The 25,263-nt window shown below is 36.9% G+C and overlaps 1 protein-coding gene across 2 annotated transcripts in view; it reads left to right on the top strand.

The window, feature by feature from the left end:
• Positions 1–23,460, top strand: part of gpr158a (G protein-coupled receptor 158a) — an 89,675-nt gene extending 66,215 nt beyond the window's left edge. The window contains exons 6-12 of one of the 2 annotated variants that reach the window (XM_016514383.1): positions 9,832–9,941; positions 13,559–13,797; positions 15,860–15,998; positions 19,534–19,639; positions 19,733–19,879; positions 20,030–20,113; positions 20,544–23,460. In XM_016514383.1, the coding sequence (XP_016369869.1) occupies positions 9,832–9,941; positions 13,559–13,797; positions 15,860–15,998; positions 19,534–19,639; positions 19,733–19,879; positions 20,030–20,113; positions 20,544–22,484 (2,766 nt within the window). In that variant the 3' untranslated portion in view covers positions 22,485–23,460. The remainder of the gene's footprint in view (positions 1–9,831; positions 9,942–13,558; positions 13,798–15,859; positions 15,999–19,533; positions 19,640–19,732; positions 19,880–20,029; positions 20,114–20,543) is intronic. The other variant, XM_016514384.1, reaches the window with a different exon arrangement.
• The last annotated feature ends 1,803 nt before the right edge of the window (positions 23,461–25,263 follow it).

Here is a 25,263-nt window from a genome sequence, read left to right as displayed (position 1 = left end):
CCATTGTCATTGCCTTAAAGGGACGAGTCTGTTTTTTTTTGATAATTATGCCACAAATGCTGTTGATAAGCTTAACTTAATTATTGAACTCAGAATATCTTTTTATTTGCAATTTTATTTAGTCATTTAACTAAATTACCACATGGTTATTAAAATATAAAACAATTTGAATTCATGATATATTCTATATCAGGGGTGCCCAACCTTGGTCCTGGAGATCTACCTTCCTGCAGAGTTCAGTTCCAACCCGTGGGTGGTTGCCAAAGTTTTGCTATGCAATTATTAACGTGTTCTGACTGTTCTAGCACTGATATTTGGCATTTCTAAATTGTCACTAGGTGGTTGCTGCCCACCTTAATAATATCCGAACATAAATGAGTCACAAATTAATATCTGCATATGAATGCTCTGCAATTAATATTAATATTTTAATATTATTGCTAACATTAAAGTGTTATATTAATATAAGATATTGATATTAATATAATATACTTTGCAATACTGATATAATACTTACTGTATATACTTTTCTATATAATATTTTATATATCTTTTAAGTTGCTCATAAAGCAGTTGTTACACATTGTGAAATGGTATAATGAAATTAATGAATAATGAATGAACATATCTATACAAAACAAATGACCACTGATATGTCTGAAAGAAAAACATGGCAGGTTAAACAACATAAAAAAAGAAAACATTAAAAAGGGGGGCAGTAATAAGCATGTCCAAAATAATTATTATAAAACGGATAGTTCCAGTCCTTGATTCTGATTGGCTGAGCCACGTTCGACGCTGTTGTAAATTACTCTACAAACACCTTTGTTTAAGTGTGTCTGTTGCTTGGCAACCACAACTGATTCTGAGGAACTACATTGTTTGGTGGAAGAATACTGTTTTTATTCATATCATTACACTTTATTTGCTCTGTTTTATTTTGTGAAACCTTACTACGTATATGGATTAACCGTTTTATAAAAGCAATAAGCCTCGTGAAGCCGTGGTTTACAGTGAAGTTATAACAGCTAAGGGGGTTTTCGGCACTCGGCTTCATGTCGTGCCTAACAACGCCCCTTAGCTGTTATAAATTCACTGTAAACCACGGCTTCACGGGGTTTATTGCTTTAATAATGTTTTACAATATTACTGTTTTTACTATATTTTTGGTATAAAATAACTGTAGTCTTGGTGATCGTAAGAGACTCAAAAACACAGTATACTGACCCAAATCTTTTGAAGGCTAGTGTATACACTATTCTTGGATATGATTTTGTCCAGATCTACGCCCGGTGGTTAGTCAATCATAACCAGAGATAATTTACACATACAAGTCTTGTATAGTAGGTGCAGTAGAAAGAAGACCCACTGTTATTCTGCAGGTTAGGGAAAGGGTGAAAAAGGGTCATGAAAAACTCATGAAAAACTCAAGTGATGCAAGAAAAAAATCTTTAAAATTCAATGCTATAGTTTTTGTTGAGCCGTTATAGGTCGTTTAGATCTACTGATTCATGAATATGCAATAACATAAAATTAGTAAGTGCTGACCGTGCTTGTGTGTGCTGTGTAGCAGGTGTGACCCAACAGCATGTTTCTCTGATGGATGAGAGCTCTGTCAAATCCCCAAAGACGAGACATGCGTCAGCTGCTCCTCTGTGCACCTCTCTCGCTCTCTTTCTCTCTAAGATTCAGTTTTTCTGGGAAGAGGGAAGGTCTCGTCATTAAGTTCCTCTCATCACTAATATTTAGAGTGCTCCGGGCAAACTGTGGAAATGTCAGAGCTGTCTCTTTCCTTTTTTCGTTTCATACTGCCCTGACATTCCGTTAAAACCCTTCACCGCAAGAGTGAGGTTTTGGAGGGTTTTTTAACATTTTTTTTTTGGTAAATGTTGTTTTGTATTTTTAAGGTGTTAGTGTTACAATAGGTGCGGTGATGTGCTAAACATTATATTTCCAATATTTCATAATTATAACTATACTCCTCTGTGCACCTCTCTCGCTCTCTTTCTCTCTAAGATTCAGTTTTTCTGGGAAGAGGGAAGGTCTCGTCATTAAGTTCCTCTCATCACTAATATTTAGAGTGCTCCGGGCAAACTGTGGAAATGTCAGAGCTGTCTCTTTCCTTTTTTCGTTTCATACTGCCCTGACATTCCGTTAAAACCCTTCACCGCAAGAGTGAGGTTTTGGAGGTTTTTTTTACATTTTTTTTTGGTAAATGTTGTTTTGTATTTTTAAGGTGTTAGTGTTACAATAGGTGCGGTGATGTGCTAGACATTATATTTCCAATATTTAATAATTATAACTATATGAATTCTGTGGATTCAATGTAGTTTTTTGATAATAATATAATATGTTTTTGTGTGCCTGTAATATTATAATCATGTCACTGTACTTATTTTGAGTCAACTTGGCAACAACGGCTATTTGGATGTAAATATAGTTCTTTTGATCGAAAAAAACCCCCACAATTTTAAGTCATTACAGAGTAAACATACTGTATTTATAACAAGATCAGATATCATATAAAATTGAAAAATATGAAAGTTTAGTGATATCGCTTCACTAACGTGTAGTATTTGATAACACAGTGTTTTTTCTCAACCTGGTTACCGTCTGGCTCTCCGTCGTCTCTCGCCACGGCAACTGCGTTTTGTGTTCTCAAGCCCTCTGAGGAATCAGCGCTGTGTGTTTTGTAACGCTCCGAGTGCGGTGAGACTTCCCTGCAGCATGCAAAATACAGTCTCGCCTCACCGATCTGGGCAACGGTCGACTTCCGTCGCCTCCTCTCGACTTTCCCCCCCAGAGTTGCGCCACATCCCTCGTCTGACTCAGAGCTAGTGAGCCAAAATAACCACGTGCCTGCATCTTTTTCCACTGCTGTGGGACGACCATTAATGCCTCTGCTAATCGGATTAGCACGAACGGTCCCGAAAGGGGGGGTCGTGGCACATCTGCAACACACTGATAATTACGCAGCCTCAGATGTTTGTTCTTCTTTGTCTTTCATGTTTTGGATGGGGCTCTGGTGCCGACAGACATCACACACACACAGAGGGCAGGTTACATTCATTGTCATTGATCTTTGACTGATGTACGTGTGGATCAACTTTCAACTGGCCATCAATGAAAGTCCATTATGCATAGCTGTGAGTGGCATGGAGGAGATGATAGGTAACATACTTTTTTTGTTTGTTTTTTCTGTATGTATACTGTGCACAATGTGTGAATTTTCTATACGTATGGAGCGCTTGGATAAGCTACTACTATTTGCAAATGTGTGCTGTATACTACCAGAGTGCACTTCTGTAATGCATCCCAGAATGCAATTTGCTTTACTTGACCTTCAATTTTCAGTGTGACAAATCAGAAGTCCCTAACAAAAAATTCTACTATATATCGTGCTAACGTCCCCATTAAATTTTTAAAACATTATTTATCAAAGTTCTCTGAACATTCAAAATGCCCTTTTTTTAATGTTTTAAAAACATTGTTTAAAAACGTTGTGTGGTTGGGTTCAAAACAACCCAACCGCTGGGTCAAAACAACCCAATAGCTGGGTTTGTCCCTTTTTAACCCAGCATTTTTTAGAGTGTATGGGAACATTCAATTTTATAATTTTGTTTAATTATAATGTTTAATTTTTAAAACATTTAACCCAACCGCTGGGTCAAAACAACCTAATTCCTGGGTTTGTCCATATTTCACCCAGCACTGGGTGACCCAGCATTTTTAGAGTGCTGGATGAATGTTTGTTCATAAGTTTGAACAACCTTGGCAGAATGTTAGCAAGACATCTGGGAATGTTCCCTGGTAGCTGAAGAAGTATAATTTCATCACTTGACATTTTTAAATTCTAAGACATTTTTACACAAAACTGGATTTGAAAGACAAAACAATTGTGTTCTTCTCTACATCTCAATATTCCACACGTCCTACTTACACTACTGTATGACGTAGGCAGTATCAAATTAGTGTTATATCCAAATATGCAGTATCATGAAAAAGTAGGCAAAAACACACGGATGATGTATTATTTCTTGCAAGATTCTTAAGTGCATATCCGATTTATTATTCAGTAGGCACATTAGAAAAATGTGCCTCTACCTACATTTTTGCAAAAGTCTAAAACATTTACATATACATAAAAAATTCACTGTGGTTTCCAGCTGAAATGAACACTAAGGCAGTAAAACACCAACAACTTTTCACACAAATTATGATTGCGGGGGTCAAATAATGTAAATTAATTATAAAAGACTTGTTTTAGAACAGTTCCTTGCACAATGACATGTTAGGACCTCAAAACACTAATACCATTGTGCATTATTTGTAAATTAATGCATTTTCAAGTTGCATTATATAACCAGCTACATATGTATGGCTTTTCAGTTGTAGTAAACTTGCTCGGTGGCTCGCCTGGTACAGCATTACACTTGAGCGAAGCAATCAGGTACGAGTCCCGTGAAACACAAGTCACAATAAAAGAGCTCAAGGTCTTGTAGAAACTATCTAAAATAGCATGGTTGCTTCAGCAAAGGCATTTTTCATGTTTGTTTTTGTTAAAGAGATAGTTCACCCAAAAATGAAAATTCTGTCATGAATTATTCACCATCATGTCATTCCAAACCCGTAAGACCTTTGTTCATATTTGAAACACAAATTAAGATATTTTTTTATGAAATCCGAGAGCTTTCAGACCCTTCATAGACAGCAAGAGAACTACCACGTTCAAGGCACAGAAACATAGTAAGTACATTGTTAATATGGTCCATGTGACATCAGTGGTTCAACCATCATTTTACAAAGCTACGAGAATACTTTTTTTGTGCGCAAAGAAAACAAAAATAACGACTTTATTCAACGATTTATTCTCTCCTGGGATAGTCCTCTGCCATTATCAAGGGTCTTATGATGGAGGTTCAGAGAGCTATTGTAGTCTACTCTCCCAGGATCAGGAAACGGTCCTCCATAAAATGTGCTTAAAAGGGTGTTATCCTTTTAGCACCACACATCGGACATTTCATTTCCACACTTAGAATAACCCACGTTTTTCTGTTTGGAATGAAACTTATAATGATTTATGTGCCATTATATAGCATTTTAATAGTGTCACAAACTGTGCAAGAAGCAGTGTAATATCATTTTGCAGAAAAGTCACCACAGGCACATTTTACCAATGAGCATGGGTTGCGCAAAAGGTAACGAGAGAAGTCGCCATATTCATAAATTAATATTTATAGAAATGACCAACTAACATAACATAATACTGTAGGTCACATGACAATGACAACATGGAAAATGTACTGTAGTATATACTGTTTGCATTCATACTACACTCATGCATTTTTTATTAAACGTATACATCCTGCACACGCTTTGACAGATTGCAAATTTTACACTGCTGGACTATATTATGTGACAACCTTGTAGCATACTATTGTTTAAACTGTGTATTGTTGTAGACTGTGTACTGTTTCATATACACTCTAAAAAATGCTGGGTTAAATATAACCCAGCGCTGGGTTAAAAAGGGACAAACCCAGCTATTGGGTAGTTTTGACCCAGCGGTTGGGTTGTTTTGAACCCAAACGCTGGGTCAAAACAACCCAATAGCTAGGTTTGTCCATTTTTAACCCAGCGCTGGGTTATATTTATCCCAGCATTTTTTTAGAGTATACAATTTGAAAGTATTCAGTATGTAGAACTATATATAAAACAATATGCACTATGCAAGAATTCAATTCTGAGTCTTTAATTGTAATAAAGCAGTTTCCTAAAAACACACCGCATACTCAAAATATATTTTCAGCACAGAGATACAGACTAGCCCAATGTGTTGCTAGTGTGTTGTTCCGTTGTACAAATTTAAAGTACTTTCTTTTATCTGTCTGACAGATACAAACTTCACTGCTGAATGGGGTCATAGAGTTATCTTCATATTTCTGTGTCACTACATCTAATGCGTTATTCAAGTTATTATATCCGTTGACAGTTTAACTAACTTTCACTTGCTCAGCAAGATTTTCTTCAAACTGCTGCTTCACATTAGCTGACCTGAAAAAGGAAACTAAATGTAGAAGATGACAGTTTATGCTAATACTCACCCTAGCTTCCCTTTGCAACAAAGCTGAGATGTTGTGCATACTTGCGTTGCGCTATGAATTGCGTTTTGACACATTACAGGCCTTTGAAACACTGCAGTTCTAGTCACTCCTGTAGTACATTATAGATATTGCTGACAGGGTACAGGTTTCAACAGAGATGTCACTTTAGTTGAGATGAATATTATGCTGACAATGAAGTCATTTTTGAGAGGAGTGCTGTTTACTCTGCATCAGATATTTATGAGGAGGTGTAAAGTGTTAGTTTTGTATGGTTTGTCAGTGGCTGGTTAAAACTGTTGAGAGTTCTGCTGGAGGCGTGTGGTACTCCCAGTTCTAATTAAGAGCTGGCCGACTGGATGCTCCCCTGACAAGCACAACACACACACACTTCTGCCAAAGGATCTTAGGCAGCTATTACACACACACACACACACACACACTACATCTTAAACACATCCCTGCCCCACTGGATGTTAGAATTGCATTTAAAGGGGTCATTACATTTATCTGAGTTTAGCTTTCCACATCCATTCTCCACTCTCTCTCTGACCCTTACAATTGTGCAGTCATTTTTGTCACTGTGCCTTTAAGAAACAACCCTTTTTTATGTTGGCACCCTAAACACACTTTGGTGACACAGAGTAATGACCATCTATCACAGTAATATACACATAAAGAGAGTTGGGGAAAGTTACTTTAAAAAAGTAATGCATTACAGTATTGTGTTACTTAGATACTTTTTATTGAAAGTCATGTGTTATGTTAATTTTGTGTTACTTTTTCTCATCTGGGCTGAGCTTACTTGTTTGTTTTTAATATAAAAAGTTAAATTTTTCGAGCAAATGTAAAAGCCCTTTTACACCTAAAGTGAAATGAATAAGCCATGGGCAGCAGGAAATGTAAATTCACGTCAAACAAACCTTTCAGCTGCGCTGCTATTTTGGATTGCATAAAGAATAGGATGCAGGAGAAGAAAGGTCAACACTCTTCACCAATAATAGAAAAAAAATGAAACAAATATTGTTTTTCTGAAGTCATTTTTGCTTATTAGTATGGTTCATTTGCATCATCGAAGGTCAGCAGTCAGCAACAAAGACATTGGATAATACAATGGTAATAATACTTAAAGGATTTTTTTTTATTATTATTTTTCCTTTTTATCTTTAATTATTGCAGATGTGCATCATATTCTGAGTTAGCATTTCACTGTTTTTATTTATTTTGAGGAATACCGAATCTGTTTTTGTGCAAGTGAGATGAGAAATGCATGTTCACATTTAGTCTAGAAGTACAGTAACCATAACCTTCATGTTTACACAGTGCCTCTGCACTTCCGATTTCTCTCAACTGCGGACAGGAGGGCTGTCAGTCAGTATATGGGACAACAAAGTAACTGGCATTACTTATTTGAAAAAGTAACTTAGATATTGTCTTGTACGTTTAAAAGTAATGCGTTATTTCAATAGTTACTTAAAAAGTAATCTGATTACATAACTTGTGTCACTTGTAATCAGTGTTCGAACTATACCGTGGACATAATAATCTACGATGATCACATTACACAAAACTGAAATTGCACGTCAAAATAACACATTGTCAATATTTTTTGAGACCCCCCCAAAATTTCACAAATCACGTTTTCAGGGGAGCCCATGTCTTATTAAGGGGAGCCGAGCTCCCCCTAGCTCCCCCGTAGTTCGCACCCTGCTTGTAATGCGTTTCCCCCCAACACTGTGCATAAAGTGCACCATTTTGGCAAGGTCAGTTTTGACTGATTAGCATTAGCAGTTAGCACCTGCTGGTAGACGCCATAACTACACCATTCTAGTGCACCAGACCAGGGCTGTGTTTCCCAAAACATCGTAAGCCCAAGTACAATGTAAAGACCATTGGTGATAATAGATTATTTTATAATGGTCATGGGAAGCAGCCCAGGTATGTTATACTTCTTTGACTGCTTCATAAAATAGTATTGATGGATAAGGAGCTGCTGTTCTGATGGGAGGACTAAAGCTTTCTGAAACAGTGAACCAAACTTTGAATCAGTTCAACCATTTACTTCACAAGATGATTCACTGCGCTCGAAACACAGAGGACATCTGCTGGTGACACGAGTAAATGCAATGGAAAGACTTGAGATCAAAGACAATGACACAATGCTTTGAAAATGACTTCCATGTATTTTATTTAAGAGTTAATCTTGTGCTTTTTTATGTTGTGATAACAGTTATGAAAGGGCAACTGAATGTCTATAACTGAAGGATTCAAACGTATTATTCTAATTTATTTTACACACACACACAAAAAGCTTGACATTACAAATGTATCTTCTGTAGACCATCTGCAGTTACCAATGCTGAACAGCTTCTCATGTTGACTTTAAATAGCAGAATAAATATTTGATGATATGCATCTTCACTATTCGATCATGTCAGCCTCTAAGATTTGTGTGGTAGCTGTAAGTGTGTTAGAGAGCTGTGAGGGTCTGCAGGAGCCCCCCTACGGATGTGCCTCGGTGTCTGTCATTAGTTTTCCTCAACTTAATTAAGACAGAAGAGTCCGTGCTGGAGCAATTCATCTGCTCGGAATCATTTTTCCATAATCAATCCAATAATAGAGCTTCCTGAGAAGTGAGCAGACTGTTGTTATTAGATTACACACAGAGCGTCGCATCACTGTTTGCACATAGAGAGATTGAGCGGAGGCCAGCGCGGGGGGGACAGAGGGGGCGGCACAGCTGTGAGATTCTGCTTCAATTACAGTTCACCTTTAGTGTCTCTCTCTCTCTCTCTTCCTCTCTCTCTCTCTCTCTTTCTCTCTGTGGATGCAACGGAACTGCGGTGATGTGCTGGAATTCTCAGTTAGATTCCTTGGCATCTGACGGGTTTGTTTGGAGAACTATGACAGATCAGGATGATGGATGGAAAGATCAATGAAAGCGCACCTGACTGACACATCATAGAGATTGTTTGCATTTTGTAATAGGTTTAAGGCTTGATGCAAGTCTGGATGGAGTGACGAGCAAAGACATGAAAAGTGAATTTCTGATTTATGCACCTTCAGGTGACCTCAGGAGAGAGAGAGAGAAAAAAGCTGCTGATAGGACGTTAGTTGTCCATTAGTTCCTTATACGAATTCAACAATAAAAAGATGTTTAAGTGTGTCATTTTTTGTTTGTTTGTAAGTTAATGTGTGTAAATTTCATGTTATTTTAGTATAATCAGTTAAAAAATAATTTAATTTAAAAAATGCAATGAAATTTGACAGCTGGGTGAAGCATAACAAAATGGAACATAATGTGCTCATGGCGTAATCATGGCGCGAGATGCTAAAAAACAGTGAGAAGATATTCTTTTGCCACAAAAAGGTTGCAGACATTGTTATATACAGGGCTTTTATTAAGTACATATATACAGGGCTTTTTTCAGCAAATATTATTATATATAGCGATTAATTAATGAGTATATGTAGTTAATTTGATTTTCTAGTTTCTTCTATCGCAGCTTATTAAACTGTGATTATTTCGTTATGGCTTTCTTTTATGGTAACATCTAGACTATATATTATCCCTTACTTACTCTTTTTCTAGTGGTTTTTAATTTATAAAATAAAACTACTTTTTCATCTTGTGGTCATCAAAACAGTAGGGGTCTCCTATCAAACATCCTCTTATCTGAATAAACAGATATCCAGATATTAAAATAAATGCATATTAATTATCTTCTAGGTGGTGATTCTGTACTTCCAGCCGAGTGTTTTCCGCTGTATACTACTGCGATGGGTTCGTCTGCTCGGATTTGCCACTGTCTATGGAACGGTCACCCTCAAACTCTACAGGTACGACGTTTATTACGTTATAAAAGATGAGTCACTCGTCCAGATACCTGTCGAACTTGCAGTGTTGTTGTTATTTTGGTCACAGTCTTAGTTATAATGAATTATTTTGATTGATACAAATCTTAATCCTAGGAATGGCTAGAATGAGATATTGAGAATGACTTATGTGAGCGGAGAATGACACACTGCAGTCCGTGATAGTTTTGAGATTGATGCCTCTGCGAAATAGATAAGCCGCTTCAGACAAACAAACAAACAAACACACACACAAATACGCGTGCACCTGTACACACAATAACACACCCACACACGCTGGATGACTCACAGACCACAATGTTATTAAATGTCACAACTTGCACTTTCCTAATATGGCCGATGAGGTGGAACCTGCTGAGATCTTTGCCATTTCAGAATCAACCCTGAAAAAAATCAATAAGGCTGGATGGGTGTCAGGTAGCAGATTGGATGGTGGGCGAGAGAGCCAAAGGCTGGGCTACAGAGACCAAACAGTCAGCTAGATTACATCTGTTCCTCAAGGGCTTTAACCATTACTAAACCAAAATAAAAAATATATTGAGAGCATATATTTTTATGCATTTTTATATATTATTCATAAAAAAAAATTTTTTTTCCTAAAATATATTTTTAACTAATATATTTTTAACTAACTTTACTTTTTTTACAAACACTATTATGCAATTTAAAAATTCTGAACTGCATGACTTTGTATATAATTGTGAAAATGAGGTATCCTCAGTTGTATTGAATGTGCTTGTACTTAATTGTAATTTTGTCATTCCAAAATTATATTTTAACGCTGCGTGTTTCTAAGCATTTCAGGGGACCTTTAAAGTTAACATATTTTAAATGTACTACATTTCCACTTCATCATTACATGTGTGTAGAGCTGCACGATTCTGGATGAATTGAGAATCATGATTTTTATGTTTGAAATCACGATTCTCCTATGATTCTGAACCATGCAAAATAACGTAATTTGCTAGAGGCTGTAACAAAACATTAATTGCTGCAGTCTCTTTAAAAAACGTTTAATTAATTTGAATACATTATTTAAAAAATGTTTGAATAAATGATTCAATGACTCGCTTATAAATACTTAAATCCTAGTATTTCTGTGATAATATGAATGTTGTAAGACAGAAATGATACTGTGTTGTTTAAAAGACTGTTTGTGAAGCTGTTTCATACCTAAACATGATACCTGCACTCTCTGTGATAGATCGTGTGGGTGTTTGAATCGATATTGTGAATTTTTTTTTACGATAATAGTGCAGCTCTACATATTGCAAATCTATATTTAAATACATGACATATAGCTAAGTTTCAATAGAAATTGCATTAAAGTATATTTTACTTAAATTCTTGTCAGTACAATAAACAGAAACTTTAATCATATTTCAAAAACAATAGAAATAATTGTATATAAATATTAGTGCTGGGCAACAATTAATCGCGATTAATCACATCCAAACAAAGTTTATGTGTACATAATATATGTGTGTGTGTGTACTCTGTATATTTATTATGTATATTTAAATACACACACATGCATGTATACATTTAAGAAAAACATGTTTATATATAAAATATATTTATATAATATAATATAAATTATATGAATATAAATATATACATGTAAATATTTTCTAAATATATACTGTATGTGTATGTCTTTATATATACATACTAAATATACACAGTACACACACATACATTATGTACACACAACTTTTATTTTGGATGTGATTAATCGAGATTAATCATTACCTAGCACTAATAAATATACATATAAGGTCATAAGTGGATCAAAAAACCTCTACTGTAACTGCCTATAAATTAAAACTATAATGTATGTAAATTTTATTGCAATTAACATGCAGTACACAAAACATTACATTTGATTTGCACTTAAATATATTAAATGTAATCACACTTAAAGGGGTCATATGATGCTTTTTTAAAGATCATTATTTTGTGTATTTGGTGTAACAGAATATGTTGACATGCTTTAATGTTCAAAAAACACATTATTTTTCAAATACTGTACATTATTGTAAGTCCTCTATGCCCCGCCTCTCTCAAACGCTTGGCATTATTCAAATATTTTCACATAGTGAGCTAGATATGTGGGGGCGTGTTAGAACGAGCCGTTTTAGGGGGGCGTGGCAGAGTCTTAACTTTGATAAAGAATATCTCAAAAGAATAGAATATTTGGTTTTGAGACTTTAGTCTTTGCAACTTCAGGGATCTTATCTATGCACAATCAGCTTGTAACACTCCAAAGAGAAAGGAAAACTTGAAATCCCATCATATGACCCCTTTAAATATTTGTTACAAGGTTACTTGAGGCACCTAGATGAATTGTGATCAACTTTTGATTTTAGTCATCACATCAAACATTATACTTTAACTTTGTTATCCCTATTATATTTCATAAAATGTACAGATTCAAACAGACTATTATTTAATAAAGACTTTAGATGCTCAAAAGAAGGTCAGCATAGAGTGGCTCTCTAATGCACTTTTCTTACTCTTATACAGACTTAATTTCCTGTGTGACCTTGCAGCATTAGCCTCTCCTGATTTAGCTGCTGTGAAACCCTTTTAAGCACAGTTAAAGTTTATATTATCCCTAATTTCCAATTAAGGTAAGCATCCTATAAAATGTCAGAGCTGTATGTTCTACGACTAGTTCATCAGGGGTAAAGTACGTTTTAAAAAGATTCACTACATCGTTAAGCTACATGTCAAAATGCCTGCTTAAAATCGTTGTGAGAAAACAAATAACAGGAGGTACCTAGACCAAAATGGCCACAATGTATTACAATTTACTGAATGGTTTGGACAACAAAAATAGAAAATGAACAGTGGACAGCCTGTGTGGCGGGTTCTGAGGATCTAGCCTGCAGTAGGTTAGAATGAAGGAGAATCTTGCACAGAACGTGCACGGCTTTTGTATTTAGGCAACAGAAATGAATGACTTCTGTTCGGATCTGGACAGAAATGGGATGATGCTTCACTAGGGTGAAAATTAGCACATTGCTTAGATCATTTTTTTATTAGACGCTCATTAAAGGGGTATAGATGACACTTTATCAATGTGACATAAAGACAAACGGTGATAATGAGAAGACTGTACGCTATGGCCATTTATAAGTTTGTTTGATGATGAGAGAGACTTTGAAATCAAAAACTGGTCCACATCCAAAAAGAAGAATGTATATATTATTATGTCGAATGAAATCAAAGTTGACCTTTGATTTCTTAATGCACATTCAAGTGTAATTTTTCGGTTCTATTAAAACTTTAACAAAATATTCTAATATCGACACTTTTCCAGATCCAATCCCATGTCATTTCCAATATTTAAATTAAAATTTTAAATTTATGCATTTAGCAGACGCTTTAAAAGCGACTTACAGTGCACTCAGGCTATACCTTTTTTATCAGTATGTTTGTTCCCTGGCAATTGAACCCACGACCATTGCGCTGCTAACATAATGCTCTACCACTGAGCCACAGGAACATTAATAAATAATTGGAATATGGAATATGGAAGTGATAATGATACAATGGTTGTTGTCACTGTTTTCCAGGGTTCTCAAAGTGTTCCTGTCACGTACAGCCCAACGGATCCCATACATGACCAGCTGGAGAGTGATACGTCTTCTGTGTGTCATCCTGCTGATTGTGTTATGGTTCGCAATAGCCTGGACCGCCGCTGTTTGTCAGAATCCAAACAGACATCTCGCTCTCATCAGTGTGGGCTTCACTACTGATGGGCTACAGTTCAGCATGTGTCTGCTGGACCGCTGGGACTACATGATAGCTGTGGGTGAGTGAATCTGTTACCTAAGAGTTTCCTGTATGAGTATTTGGCATTTTAATGAGCACAGGCTGGAATAAATTGCTATTGGAATCAAACAGCCTGGATGAAATGCTCCCAAATATGGATACTTTTTTAATGAAAGAAAATACAAATAATCTCTTCAAGGCACTGCTTAAAGGAATTAGTTTACACAAAAATTAAACGAATGGGTCATTCACTCACCTGCATGTCATTCTAAACCTATACGACTTTCCTTCCTCCTTGGAACACAAAAAAACAGTATTTAGCAGAATGTTCCCGCTGCTCTTTTCCATATAATGAAAGTGAATGTATATTGCAATAGCACGAGAGCACCGTAAATGTAGTCCATATATTCAAATTTTTTTTCAAAAAGAAGTGCGCTTAAATGAAAAAGAAGTACATTTAAAAATACTATAAGTACTTTTAACAATATTGTTATCAGTATTACATTTAGTTAATCTATTTTAAATGCACTAAATTGCAACATTACCATGTGTAATTACAAATATATTTAAATACATGACATACAGTTTTGAAAATAAATTATATTAAAGTATATTTTTGTGTACCATAAATGCATGTCAGTACATTTAGTAGTAAACTTGAACCATAATTTAAAGACAATAGAAGTAATTTTGAAAAGACATGTAAAGATCCTACTTAAGTGGGTCAAAAAAAAAACACTCAAGGTCAGCTACTTGCATTTAATAAAAATGTAAACTACAATATGTTTTAATTTAATTGCAATTGACATTCAGTAAGTATATTATTTCCATAATAAGTAATATTTTTAAAAGTATGCTAAAAAGTGTGTACTTTTTCATGCAGGACAGCTATTTTATGTTGCTATTCAGTGAATTTCTGTAAGTCTGTAATAAGCCTTTTCATGACAAAATTGGAAAAATTGCTAAAATGTATTATTTTTATGTATTTTTTTAAATTAAATAGTGCTTAATTTGTCAGTAAGTGATGACTAACTTTAATCTGTTCTTGTTCCAAACAGCTAAGATATTGAGTCCTGACAATGTTTTAAAAAAAAAGAGTAAGTGAAACAGTCTACATGTTGCTATGATAAATATTTTAAATATCAATATTCTACATTCTACATGCAAAAGTAGTTATTTTGCATTGTGTTAAAATGCCCAAACAAATAATGAATCAAGCAAGATTATACTAGTACCTTACTGCCTTTTTTTTATTATTGTTGTCATTGTTATTATCGTATTTGTATGGAGTAGGTATTGTAAATAGAAGGCAAAGTCAAAAGCATTGCATTATGGGATACAATATTCCATACAGTGCACTCTGCTGTGCATACTACTCAATTTGACAAATGTCATATGTCATTGAGGTATGCTTTGCATACAAAAAATATATATAAATTACACACTATCTGCACAGTGTACATACTCTTTACTGCATACATTGTAAGTGTAGAGTATGCTAATCTAAACATAACAAGCGCGGTAGACCAATACAGGTCATCATGTTCGTAATACAAGCCAAGAAAGTGATGAATCAAGGCTGCCTTGGCACTAATTGCAGACACATAGTGAATCTCACAGGAAGCATCAGTCGGGGCTGTGACGAATCGAATTCAGCACAAATGTTTATCCTGATGTCTTATCCTCGAGCATGGCAGATTGGAAAGTGCCCAATCTAACACCTGGACCAGTAAGCGTCACATTGATGATGACAGATTTTCACTGGGGAACACGTTTATTGATGTCAGGCCAGCTGACTGGCTGACATTGTATAGGATGTGCCAATAGGGGATGGGGAACTATAAAACTTTGGACTGCCTTCCACAGCTTCATTTGCAATTGTCTGTCAAGAGCCGTCCAGAGAATACAAGCAATCTAGATGGCGTTTATTGCATTTATTGAATGTCTTTTTCTCTATCATTCTAGTATTTTCAATCTAGCGCTATATTGGTTTGTAACAGGAAGGTTTTGACAGCCACATCATTCTCAGGTTGATCTGGGAACTGGTAGGTCCCAGCTACTAGTCAGTTGAGTATTAACTCTATACTACCTCTCTCAAACAGCTGAGTTCCTGTTCCTCCTGTGGGGTGTGTATCTGTGTTATGCGGTGAGGACCGTCCCCTCAGCGTTTCATGAGCCACGCTACATGGCCATCGCAGTGCACAATGAGCTCATCCTCTCTGCCATATTCCACATTTTAAGGTGAGTGACTGCCACCAAGGACTTTCTCCTTCTTCTCAAACTTCTTAATTTTAAGCCCCACCCACATTAAAAGATACAAATAACTTGCAACAGATACAGTTATCGTCGTCTTCGCTGCACACCCCTAATAATAACTCACTGGTCGCTCTTTTCCGTGCAATTACAATGAAAGAATCAAAAGGATACAGTGACTTGTGCTCTTTATTCCAAGTCATGTGGTTTATGTGAAGAACAGATCTAAATATAGGTTGCTATTCTTTAAAAATCTTCCTCTTTAATTGAATGTTAACCACTATGACGGGATCATTGGGTCTTAAGAACCATCAATCTGTTTCATTAAATGGAAAATCCTCCGAGGAATCATTTCAATAATTCAGAGGTTAGGATTTCTTCAAGCTTTGATGAAATAGTATTCGTTCATTTGCTTTAAGATCCTTTAATAATCAGAACTAATTTGGATACTTGGCAAAATACACAGTCTCTCTTCACCTGTTGCAATATTTCACTAAAATGATAAACTAGCTTACTGGTTTGAAAAGCTTTTTTTCTCATTTATTCAGTCACACTATTTTAAGGTCCAATTCTCACCATTGACAAACCATAAATTTTTGCCTCAATTGCTTCTTATTAATAGTTAGTAAGGTAGTTGTTAAGTTTAGGTATTGGGTAGGATTAGGGATGGAGAATATGGTGATGCAGAATATGTGCTTTATAAGTACTAATAAGCAGCCAATATGTTAATAACAGACTTGCTAATAAACAACTAGTTTAGTAAGAATAGTAAGAATTGGTCTCTATGCTAAAGTGTTAGCATTTATTCTTATCGCTTTTGCCATTTCCGGCACACTTTTGACTAGGCATGGGACAATAACCGGTTTCAAGGTATACCGCGGTTTGGAAAAGTCACGGTTTCAAAACCACTAAAATTTTCCGTTATACCGTTCCTGCGTTATGCGCAGTTTTTTTACGTGTCGTCAAAGACGGAAAGTGCAGGACTCCCTCAGTTGTGTGCAGCGAAGAGCATAACGAGTCACACGACCCCTCCCCCTCCGGTTGGTGCGAGCGGAGTCACCTGTGTGTAGGATGGCCGAAGGAGATGAATCCATGGAACTTTTTCCCCCGTCGAAAAAGACGAAGTCTGTCGTATGGGAATTTTTCGGGTAACGTAGACTAACCATGTTATCATGCCTATCCTTTTAAGCCCCCTGCCATTATTTACATCTGCTCAAAATCACGACATTTAAAAAACAAAAAACAAACTGTTGTATGGAGAGACCGTGTGTGTGTGTGTGACACTCTCACTCTCTCTTTCCTTATGTGTGTATGTGCACACATTCTCGTACCTCACCGCTCCAAACAATAGCTCCAAACTTAATCCGGGAAAGGTGAACATTCCTGCATCATAACTTGGACTGAATGATGCGGGCATGTCTCCAAAAACCTTGTTGAGCTGCAGGTTTATGCATGCATTTTTTATTAATTTTTTTATTTTATTTTTTACAGAAATTATGTTTTGATTATATTTTGATTACTGAGCTGCAGGTTTAGACTCACTTAAGTGACTGCATTTTATTCATTTATAGGGATTTTTTTTTTACAGAAAATAATTTATTTATGTTCTGATTATTGTTGAGCTGCAGGTTTAGGCTCACTTAAGTGACTGCATTTAATTAAGAAGAATTTAATTATTTATTCTAATTATTTAGCCTGACATGTTTACTGTTCCAAAATGTTCTATATGTTTCTTAAAAATAAAATGTGTTCAGTGGAAATTTTTTATTTTTTTTTCCCAAATATTTAAAAATAACATATTTTAGAGCTGTAATCGCAATACCGTGATACCGTGAAACCGTGATATTTTTATCTAAGGTTATCATACCGACAGAATCTCATACCGGCCCATGCCTACTTTTGACAGAAACCAATGGTTTGACATCATTTGAATATTCATTCTGATTGGTCAGTTTACTGTTTAAATTTTTGATTAAGCTATCTGCTCTTGCATTGGGCAGTGGTTAAACCCCCCTGTGCTATTTGAACAATTTTATCGCTTTTTAGTTCTTATGTTAATTTTAAATGTATTTTTGAGGAAGCTCAGCTTCCCCTGCCCGATGGACTGACACTGCCTTCTAAAGAGTTGGTTTAGGGTTGTGGAGCATATGAATAACTTCAGCAGTAATGAGGCACTCATTCAGGCAGGGACACAAGATAAAGGCAGTTGACTTCAAAGGCAGGGCATGTGATTTTTAGAAGTGCTGCATCGCTTGCTGCTTTCTCCACTGTTTCTACAGTAATTAATCACAGTACAGAGCCATGGGATAGTGTTACTTAACTATCTGTATTTTGGTGTAACAGCACCCATGTCCTTTCATCATAAACAGTAATTAATGCATTGTGGCAGCCAGTGTTTTCAGCATACACAGGTCCTTTCTAGCTTACCTCAGAAATTTCAGAAGGTGATGTAACAACAATATGAGGAAACCTTATTTTCTGCATTCAAATAGACATGTCCACGCTATTCCATGCAGCAGTGCATCTGTCATCTCAGAGGGGCCGTCAATTTCCAACCAGATTAAAAGAGCTGGAAGCAACAGAGCTGCAAACCTCACTGCAAACATGGTGAAGGTGAACACAGTCTCCCAGCAGGTCAGCACAGATAAACCTGAAGAAAAAAAAAATATATATATATATGACCAAGCACAGATAAACACAGCATAAATCTTAAAATAAACCTGCTGTATTGGAGCTGTGCACATGCTCTAACATCACTGTGTGACTGCAGGTTTGATAATAGCTTGTATCATTTGCAAATGCCATTCTACCTTCACTCCCTAGCTCTGGAGATCAGGAATCAGTATGCTGTGTACACAAATCCAGGCACCTGGCTCAAAGTTCAGTTTAGCCTCTTAAATCACTCACTTAGTAGGTTTCCTGTTTTTGTAGTTGCAGTAGGTGACCATATAAACATGCAATGGTTTTATTTTGTTCAGTCTAACACCAAAAAAAGTAAAAAGTGTAGATGATTGTTCATTTGGATTCTGTAAATCCACCCACAGGTTCAAGCTCTGAATGAATAGGTTCTTAGAATGAGTGCAATGATTAATGAATCTGCATAGTGTAGCGTGTAAAAGTGTGATAAAAGCATGCTGTAGATACCTACCAAGGTTTATGGGGGAGAAAAGTGAGCAAAACATGTCGCATTGGATGCTGCTTCAAAGCTGGAAAAAGTTGTAACATTACTATATTACCCACTTTGATGATACCATATATTGAAAAATATATCAATATGTTTATTAAATTTTATATGCATTCATATAAAGTAAGTTCAGTTATTGAAGAATGAATAATGGAATACGACCAGAGCCACACATAATGCACACATACCAGATAGCTATATTGTATTGTACTGTATTGTTTTAGGAAGTACGCAAAATTGTAAAATATAGTACTGCAATGGTTTTTATTTTGTTCATCCTATCGCCAAAAAAGTAAAAAGTGTAGATGATTATTAATTTTTCTGTAAATCCATCCACAGGTTCACTCTTGCCCCTGAACTGCACCCGGACTGGATGTTGATGCTATTCTTTGCTCATACACACTTGACAGTGACTGTCACTTTGGCGTTACTGCTTGTGCCAAAGGTAAACCCACCAATCCTCTTTCATCCTCTGAATCATTTGTTGGCTAAAATCAAAGTTTACAGAATCTCTTAAACACTCATGTCTTTCCCACAGTTCTTGTTTGCGGGTACACATCTAAGGGATGACATTGCTACAGAGGCCTATGAAGATGAATTGGACATGGGCCGGTCTGGGTCATACCTGAATAGCAGCATCACGTCCGCCTGGAGTGAGCACAGTCTGGACCCAGAGGATATTCGGGTAGGTGCCCTGATTTCTTTCAGGCTTTCTTTTCCCCTTGACTCTCTCCTGCCTTAGTAATTAACTGAAATTTCATAATCTGCAAATATCTCTTGACCCCTTGTCCTATATCTGACAAACATACTGAGCCATGGCAGTTTTTTATTGCAGACACCAGAGGAAATGGGCCAGCTAAGTTCTATTAATGGCTGTGGCGTAAGGTCTTGCGACAGTCTTTGGGAAAAACGTACCAACGTGAGCAGAGTTTTTCGTTTGTTTGTTAGAGCTGAAGAAGTCTCTCACCAAAGACTCAAATTTTGTTCATAGAAAGGGCATTTTGCTAATGGGATAAAGTTCTGCTCTTGGTATAATTGTCGTTGATGACACAGCTGTACGAAATGCTTTGATGTTCTTCAGAGGCTCTTTCAGACCTAACAATAAAACATGAAATTTTCGTATTTGACACCGTCCCAGACTGTCCTGTCTCTAATTAGTGTAAAACAGCATGTTGGTTTGGTCTAACGTCTTTGAGGCACTGTCTGTAGTTGCATATAATGACTAGTTCTGCATGCTTTCTGTGCAATAGAGCGTCTGCTTCACTGTAACTAGAATCATTTCATTTTTATGCTTCTACATCTAGGCATATGTTGTGAGTTAATGGCCCATTTTGTCTTCAAATCCACAGGAAGAGCTGAAGAAACTCTACTCCCAGCTGGAGATTTATAAGAGGAAAAAGATGCTGGCCAACAATCCTCACCTGCAGAAGAAGCGCAGCTCCAAAAAGGGCCTAGGTCGCTCCCTCATGCGCCGCATCACTGAGATTCCAGAGACAATGGGCCGCCAGTGTAGCCGTGAGGACAAGGACCTGGGTGAACATGGGAGTAACCGCAACAGCATCTGTGTCCTGAGAAAGAACCCTTTTGAACCCACACATTCTGTTAAGCCTGCCAAAGATGAATCCTTGAAGAACAAAGTTTTCTCCCTTAAAAAGTCCCACAGCAGTTATGACCATGTTCGGGACCACAGTGAGGATTCCAGCAGTTCAGTAACTGACAAGATGGAAGTCACAAACACAGAAGGCTCCCTTCTCGAAACCCTAATGGGCAAGAAGCTGGTCAAAAAGTCCTCAGAGAAGATTGATGCAGCCAGTGAGTCAACAGAGTCCGTTCCCCTGGTGTGTAAGTCAGCCAGCGCTCACAACCTGACAGCTGATAAGAAACCTGTTCATCCTAGAACATCCATGCTGCAGAAATCTCTAAGCGTCATTGCCAGTGCCAAAGAGAAAACTCTTGGTCTAACAGGAAAGGCCCAAGCAGCGGAGGATCCAACAAAGAAAGCCAATCAAAAGAACAAGGATGCCAAGACCCCAGCTGAAGCTGAAGAAAAGGAGGGTTATCCAAAGATGATTGTCAGTCAGTCAGTGGAGTATAAGCAGACAGCTGCCAAAACTGGTATAATGAAGCCACAGATGAGCGGAAGCCAGCCCTCAATTTGCTCAGAAACAGCCAAGGGGACAGACCTGTATGACCTCTCAGAGGTGTGCCCTTGGGAAGTGGAGGACTTGCCGACTCCCTCCGAAAACAAGGTCCAGAAACATGTGTCTATTGCCCCCGAGCAGACCACTACAGTCCATGGAAGTAGCAACAAGGCGACAAAGTCGCAACAGCAAAAGCAGAAAGGCACAGAGCAGTCACCCTCCGTGGTCAGACGTCCAACCCAGAAAGCTGCTGATAGAGCAGACATATGTCTGTGGGAGGAAGGAAATGAGGACCATGGTCAGGCAGTGGGGCCAAAACCTCACTCCAGTAGTAAGCCTGCCATGTACAAACCCCAGGCATCTGGAGAGGTTGCCAAGGTTCTCAAAACTGAGGTCTGTCCTTGGGACTTTGAGGAAGTGTCGAGCAAGCCAAAGGACTCGGGTTGCTCCCCTGATCAGAGCAGACCACGAAAGGACACCACGCCAACTGAGATCAAAGGGAAAATAAGCTCCTCGCCTACTGAAGTCAAGGGCAAGGATACAACGCCCACAGAGGGTAAAGCAAAGAGTGTTTTCTCCGAGCCTACTAAATCCACAGGCAGCACACTACAGCCACCCTTTAAAGCAGAAGTGTGTCCATGGGACGTTGAGACTGTGTCAGGTCCCGTCTCTGAAAAAAACCCTTGTTCTTCTCAGGTTTCTAAAACAAAGGAGACCCGTGCTATAAAGAAGGGAACTTCTCCTGTCAGAATATCAGAGATGGAAAGAGAGAACGCAAAGGGTCCTGATGAAGACAAAATGAAATCAAATGCAAAAGACAAGTTAACCTCTGGAAAAACGAAAGATAGACCTATCAGCCAGCCTAAACTGGCTGAGGTTTATCCATGGGATGCTGATAGTAGTCAAGAAATTGTCTCAATGGAAAAACAAAAAAGCCCAAATGTTGCATTAGCAAAAATCAAGCAAGCAGAGGTATGCCCTTGGGATTTTGAAGATGCTGCAACTAGTAAAGAAGTCAACCGGAGCACCAGTTCATCCACTGGCAAACAGAAAAGTTCGAATTCCAAAGGCAGAGTTACTAGTGGTGTTAAAACGTCAGATGTCTGCCCTTGGGACTTTGATGACCAAGGATCAACAAAAAAAGCATGACACTTTACCTGATTGAACCATTAGTTAGTCCTCATTATATGTGCTTTTTCTTTCATAAATACACCATGGAATAAAAACTTTAATAGCATTTATGGTGATTTGGAGAAGAAAATCAACATGTTGCACAAGCTGCCTTTCTCTTCAACCTTTTGTTTTCCCTTTGTGTTTTTTGGAATAAAAGGAAGAAAACCCTGAAAAAAAAACACACACACAAAAACAAAAATGCAACAACTCACCAGGCATTCCAGATTTTAAAGTATTGGTTGAACCTTTAAATAGAAATGGTAGTTTACAATTATGCAACTCTTTATGTGCAATGTAAACAAGATGCCTATGCTCACCACATGTATCCTCATTAACATTTGAACTCTCAGAACAGCTGCATCTGTAGCCTCTCCTTGACTGTGGCTTCCACAAAAGATTGTACAAGTTCTTGTTACATAGGAAGGTGTGGACCATGCATGAAGTGTCATGGAGTAAGCCTGATCCATTTCCTTGTTTTCGTTTGTTTCACACATTATCATCTGGTTTGAGTAAAAATGAATATTTGCCAAAGATAGAGGTAAAATCCAATAAATCTAAGAACTCAAACCTCAACAGCATAATAGAGACACAGCATTTGTACAGTGAGCCGAATTAATGCGGCTGCTAGAAAATTAGCTTGTAGCACTTTAGTAAAGAACATGCTTAGAGAGACAGATGCAAACTGGACAGAACTCCATTCATATTTGCCCTTGTTTGTTGTTTGGCCTTGCTGTTTTATGCCGTTCTGCGATCATATGTGCACATCTGCAACATTTTTTTAGTTATCTTGACTAGAAAAAAAAAGCTAGAAAAAATTAAACATTTCCAATGCTTCCAAATGTGCTGATATATTATCCTGAATGTGCCTATTTAAATAGTCCTGTACCAGTCTTACTTTGTATTGGGAGATGTGAAACCTTTGTCATAGCCCATGTTACAAATACTTATTGAAACACTTGATGAAAATCAGCATCTTATTTTTTGAAAATAAATGAAGTTTAGTTTATATATTAGTAATGTTGCAAAATTGTAAATGCTTTTTGAATGGGGTACGCTATGAAAAAAAAGTTCACTACTCAGTTCATGGGACCATAGATATTGTTTCTCTCAGCGTAGGGCACAATCATGCCTCTAATGTCTTTCCTTTTTTGTCTTTTACAATTAGAACACTCATGACAATATATGAAATAAAATTCCAGTCTATCTCATATCAAATTCTAACCCAAGCCTCAATTTCTTTAATATGTATTACATCAGTTTACAAATAAAGTCTTGCTCTTACCGTATTGATTTTTTTTTGGAAAATGTATCGATTTCTTAGAAGAACATTCTAAAAACATCCCCAGTGATCGCTGATGTGAATTCAACAATGTATCTAAATTACTGTTGGAATGTTAACATATCTTGTATGCCTTTTCAGCACATGGTCATTGGTAATCTGTAATGATGTCAAGGTAATGGTGTCACAACACATGAGGCATGAACTGTTGTACAGGTTGATGCTTAGTTATGAAATGTTCGTATAAATGTCGACATATTGCGATTGCAAACTATTTTGACCCAATCTTACAGTAGCTAAATGGTTTTTAAATGTATTGACAGATTCTTGTGTTTTGTATGTGCACAATATGAATTAGCAAGAATACAGAATAAATGGTTATACCATGTATATATGTTATAGCTACCAAAGAGGTTAAAAAATGTACCTAAATATATAATTCTTGGCATTTGTTTGAAATCAAATGATGTCACACTCCTGTTTCTCCACAGTGGGGTAAATTTATCAATGACCTCTAGTCACAATTTAACTTATAAACCTAAAAGTATCTTTCCATGCTAATATTTACATAGGTTGGTCATTCCTGTTCGGCAGTACTTTTTTTTTCTTTCTTTCACCAGACTTTCAGAAATATGCTCTGGTAATACCGGGTTCAGACTACACTATATTTTTGTCGGTCACGATAATCACTGTGTCAGATTACACGATTTTTTTTTTCTTTCTTTGTTCTGTCATGGTAGTCCCTCGATGACACATCATACAGGCAGGAGTACTGTTGCCATAGCCCCACGAACCTTTCCTCCATCTCATAATTACACCTAGCAGCACCATCATCTCTCTTTCGTTTCGCCATGTTTGAAACCTGTGTATGAAAGAGCTTCTGTGCTGCTATTGGTCAACGTCACCAATGTGACAGAACTCGTCGTGGACGACGGGAAAAAAATTTAACATGCTAGTCTTTCTGTCGTGATGTCGTGAAGCATTGCAGACGCGGAATCGATTGTCGTCCTCTACACGAGCTGAAACGATGGAATCTTGCGTCCCGACGCCCATTGTCGTTTACGAATCCCCACGACAAAGCAAGCAAATCGTGGCAAAATCGGGCTAAAATCGTGTAGTCTGAACTGGGCATAAAGCTTGACATGATCAATTATGACTAAAATTTAATTAATTATATCTTGATTATTTGCTCAGTGGAATTAAAATGAACAGAAGAGAAATAATTTTGAAATATTGTAATGTGTGATAAACCAATTAATGCCACAAAACATCACAGATCATTCATGAGGTTTATTGCTAATACTCACTGGCAATGATGACCTGGCTTTTAGAGACATTACAGAAGTGACATTGAATTTGACCTATAAATTCATTACCAGTTAATTAACCAAACCAGTTCATTTAGATGTTACTATTTTTAGCTTCTTCTTTTTTTCAGTGTAGAAGCACATATTATCTGGGGACATCATCAATAAT

The sequence above is a fragment of the Sinocyclocheilus rhinocerous genome, unplaced genomic scaffold, assembly GCF_001515625.1.
Source record: "Sinocyclocheilus rhinocerous isolate Xijiao unplaced genomic scaffold, SAMN03320098_v1.1 scaffold1588, whole genome shotgun sequence".
NCBI lineage: Eukaryota > Metazoa > Chordata > Actinopteri > Cypriniformes > Cyprinidae > Sinocyclocheilus > Sinocyclocheilus rhinocerous.
This window is presented reverse-complemented; position numbering and strand designations above follow the sequence as displayed.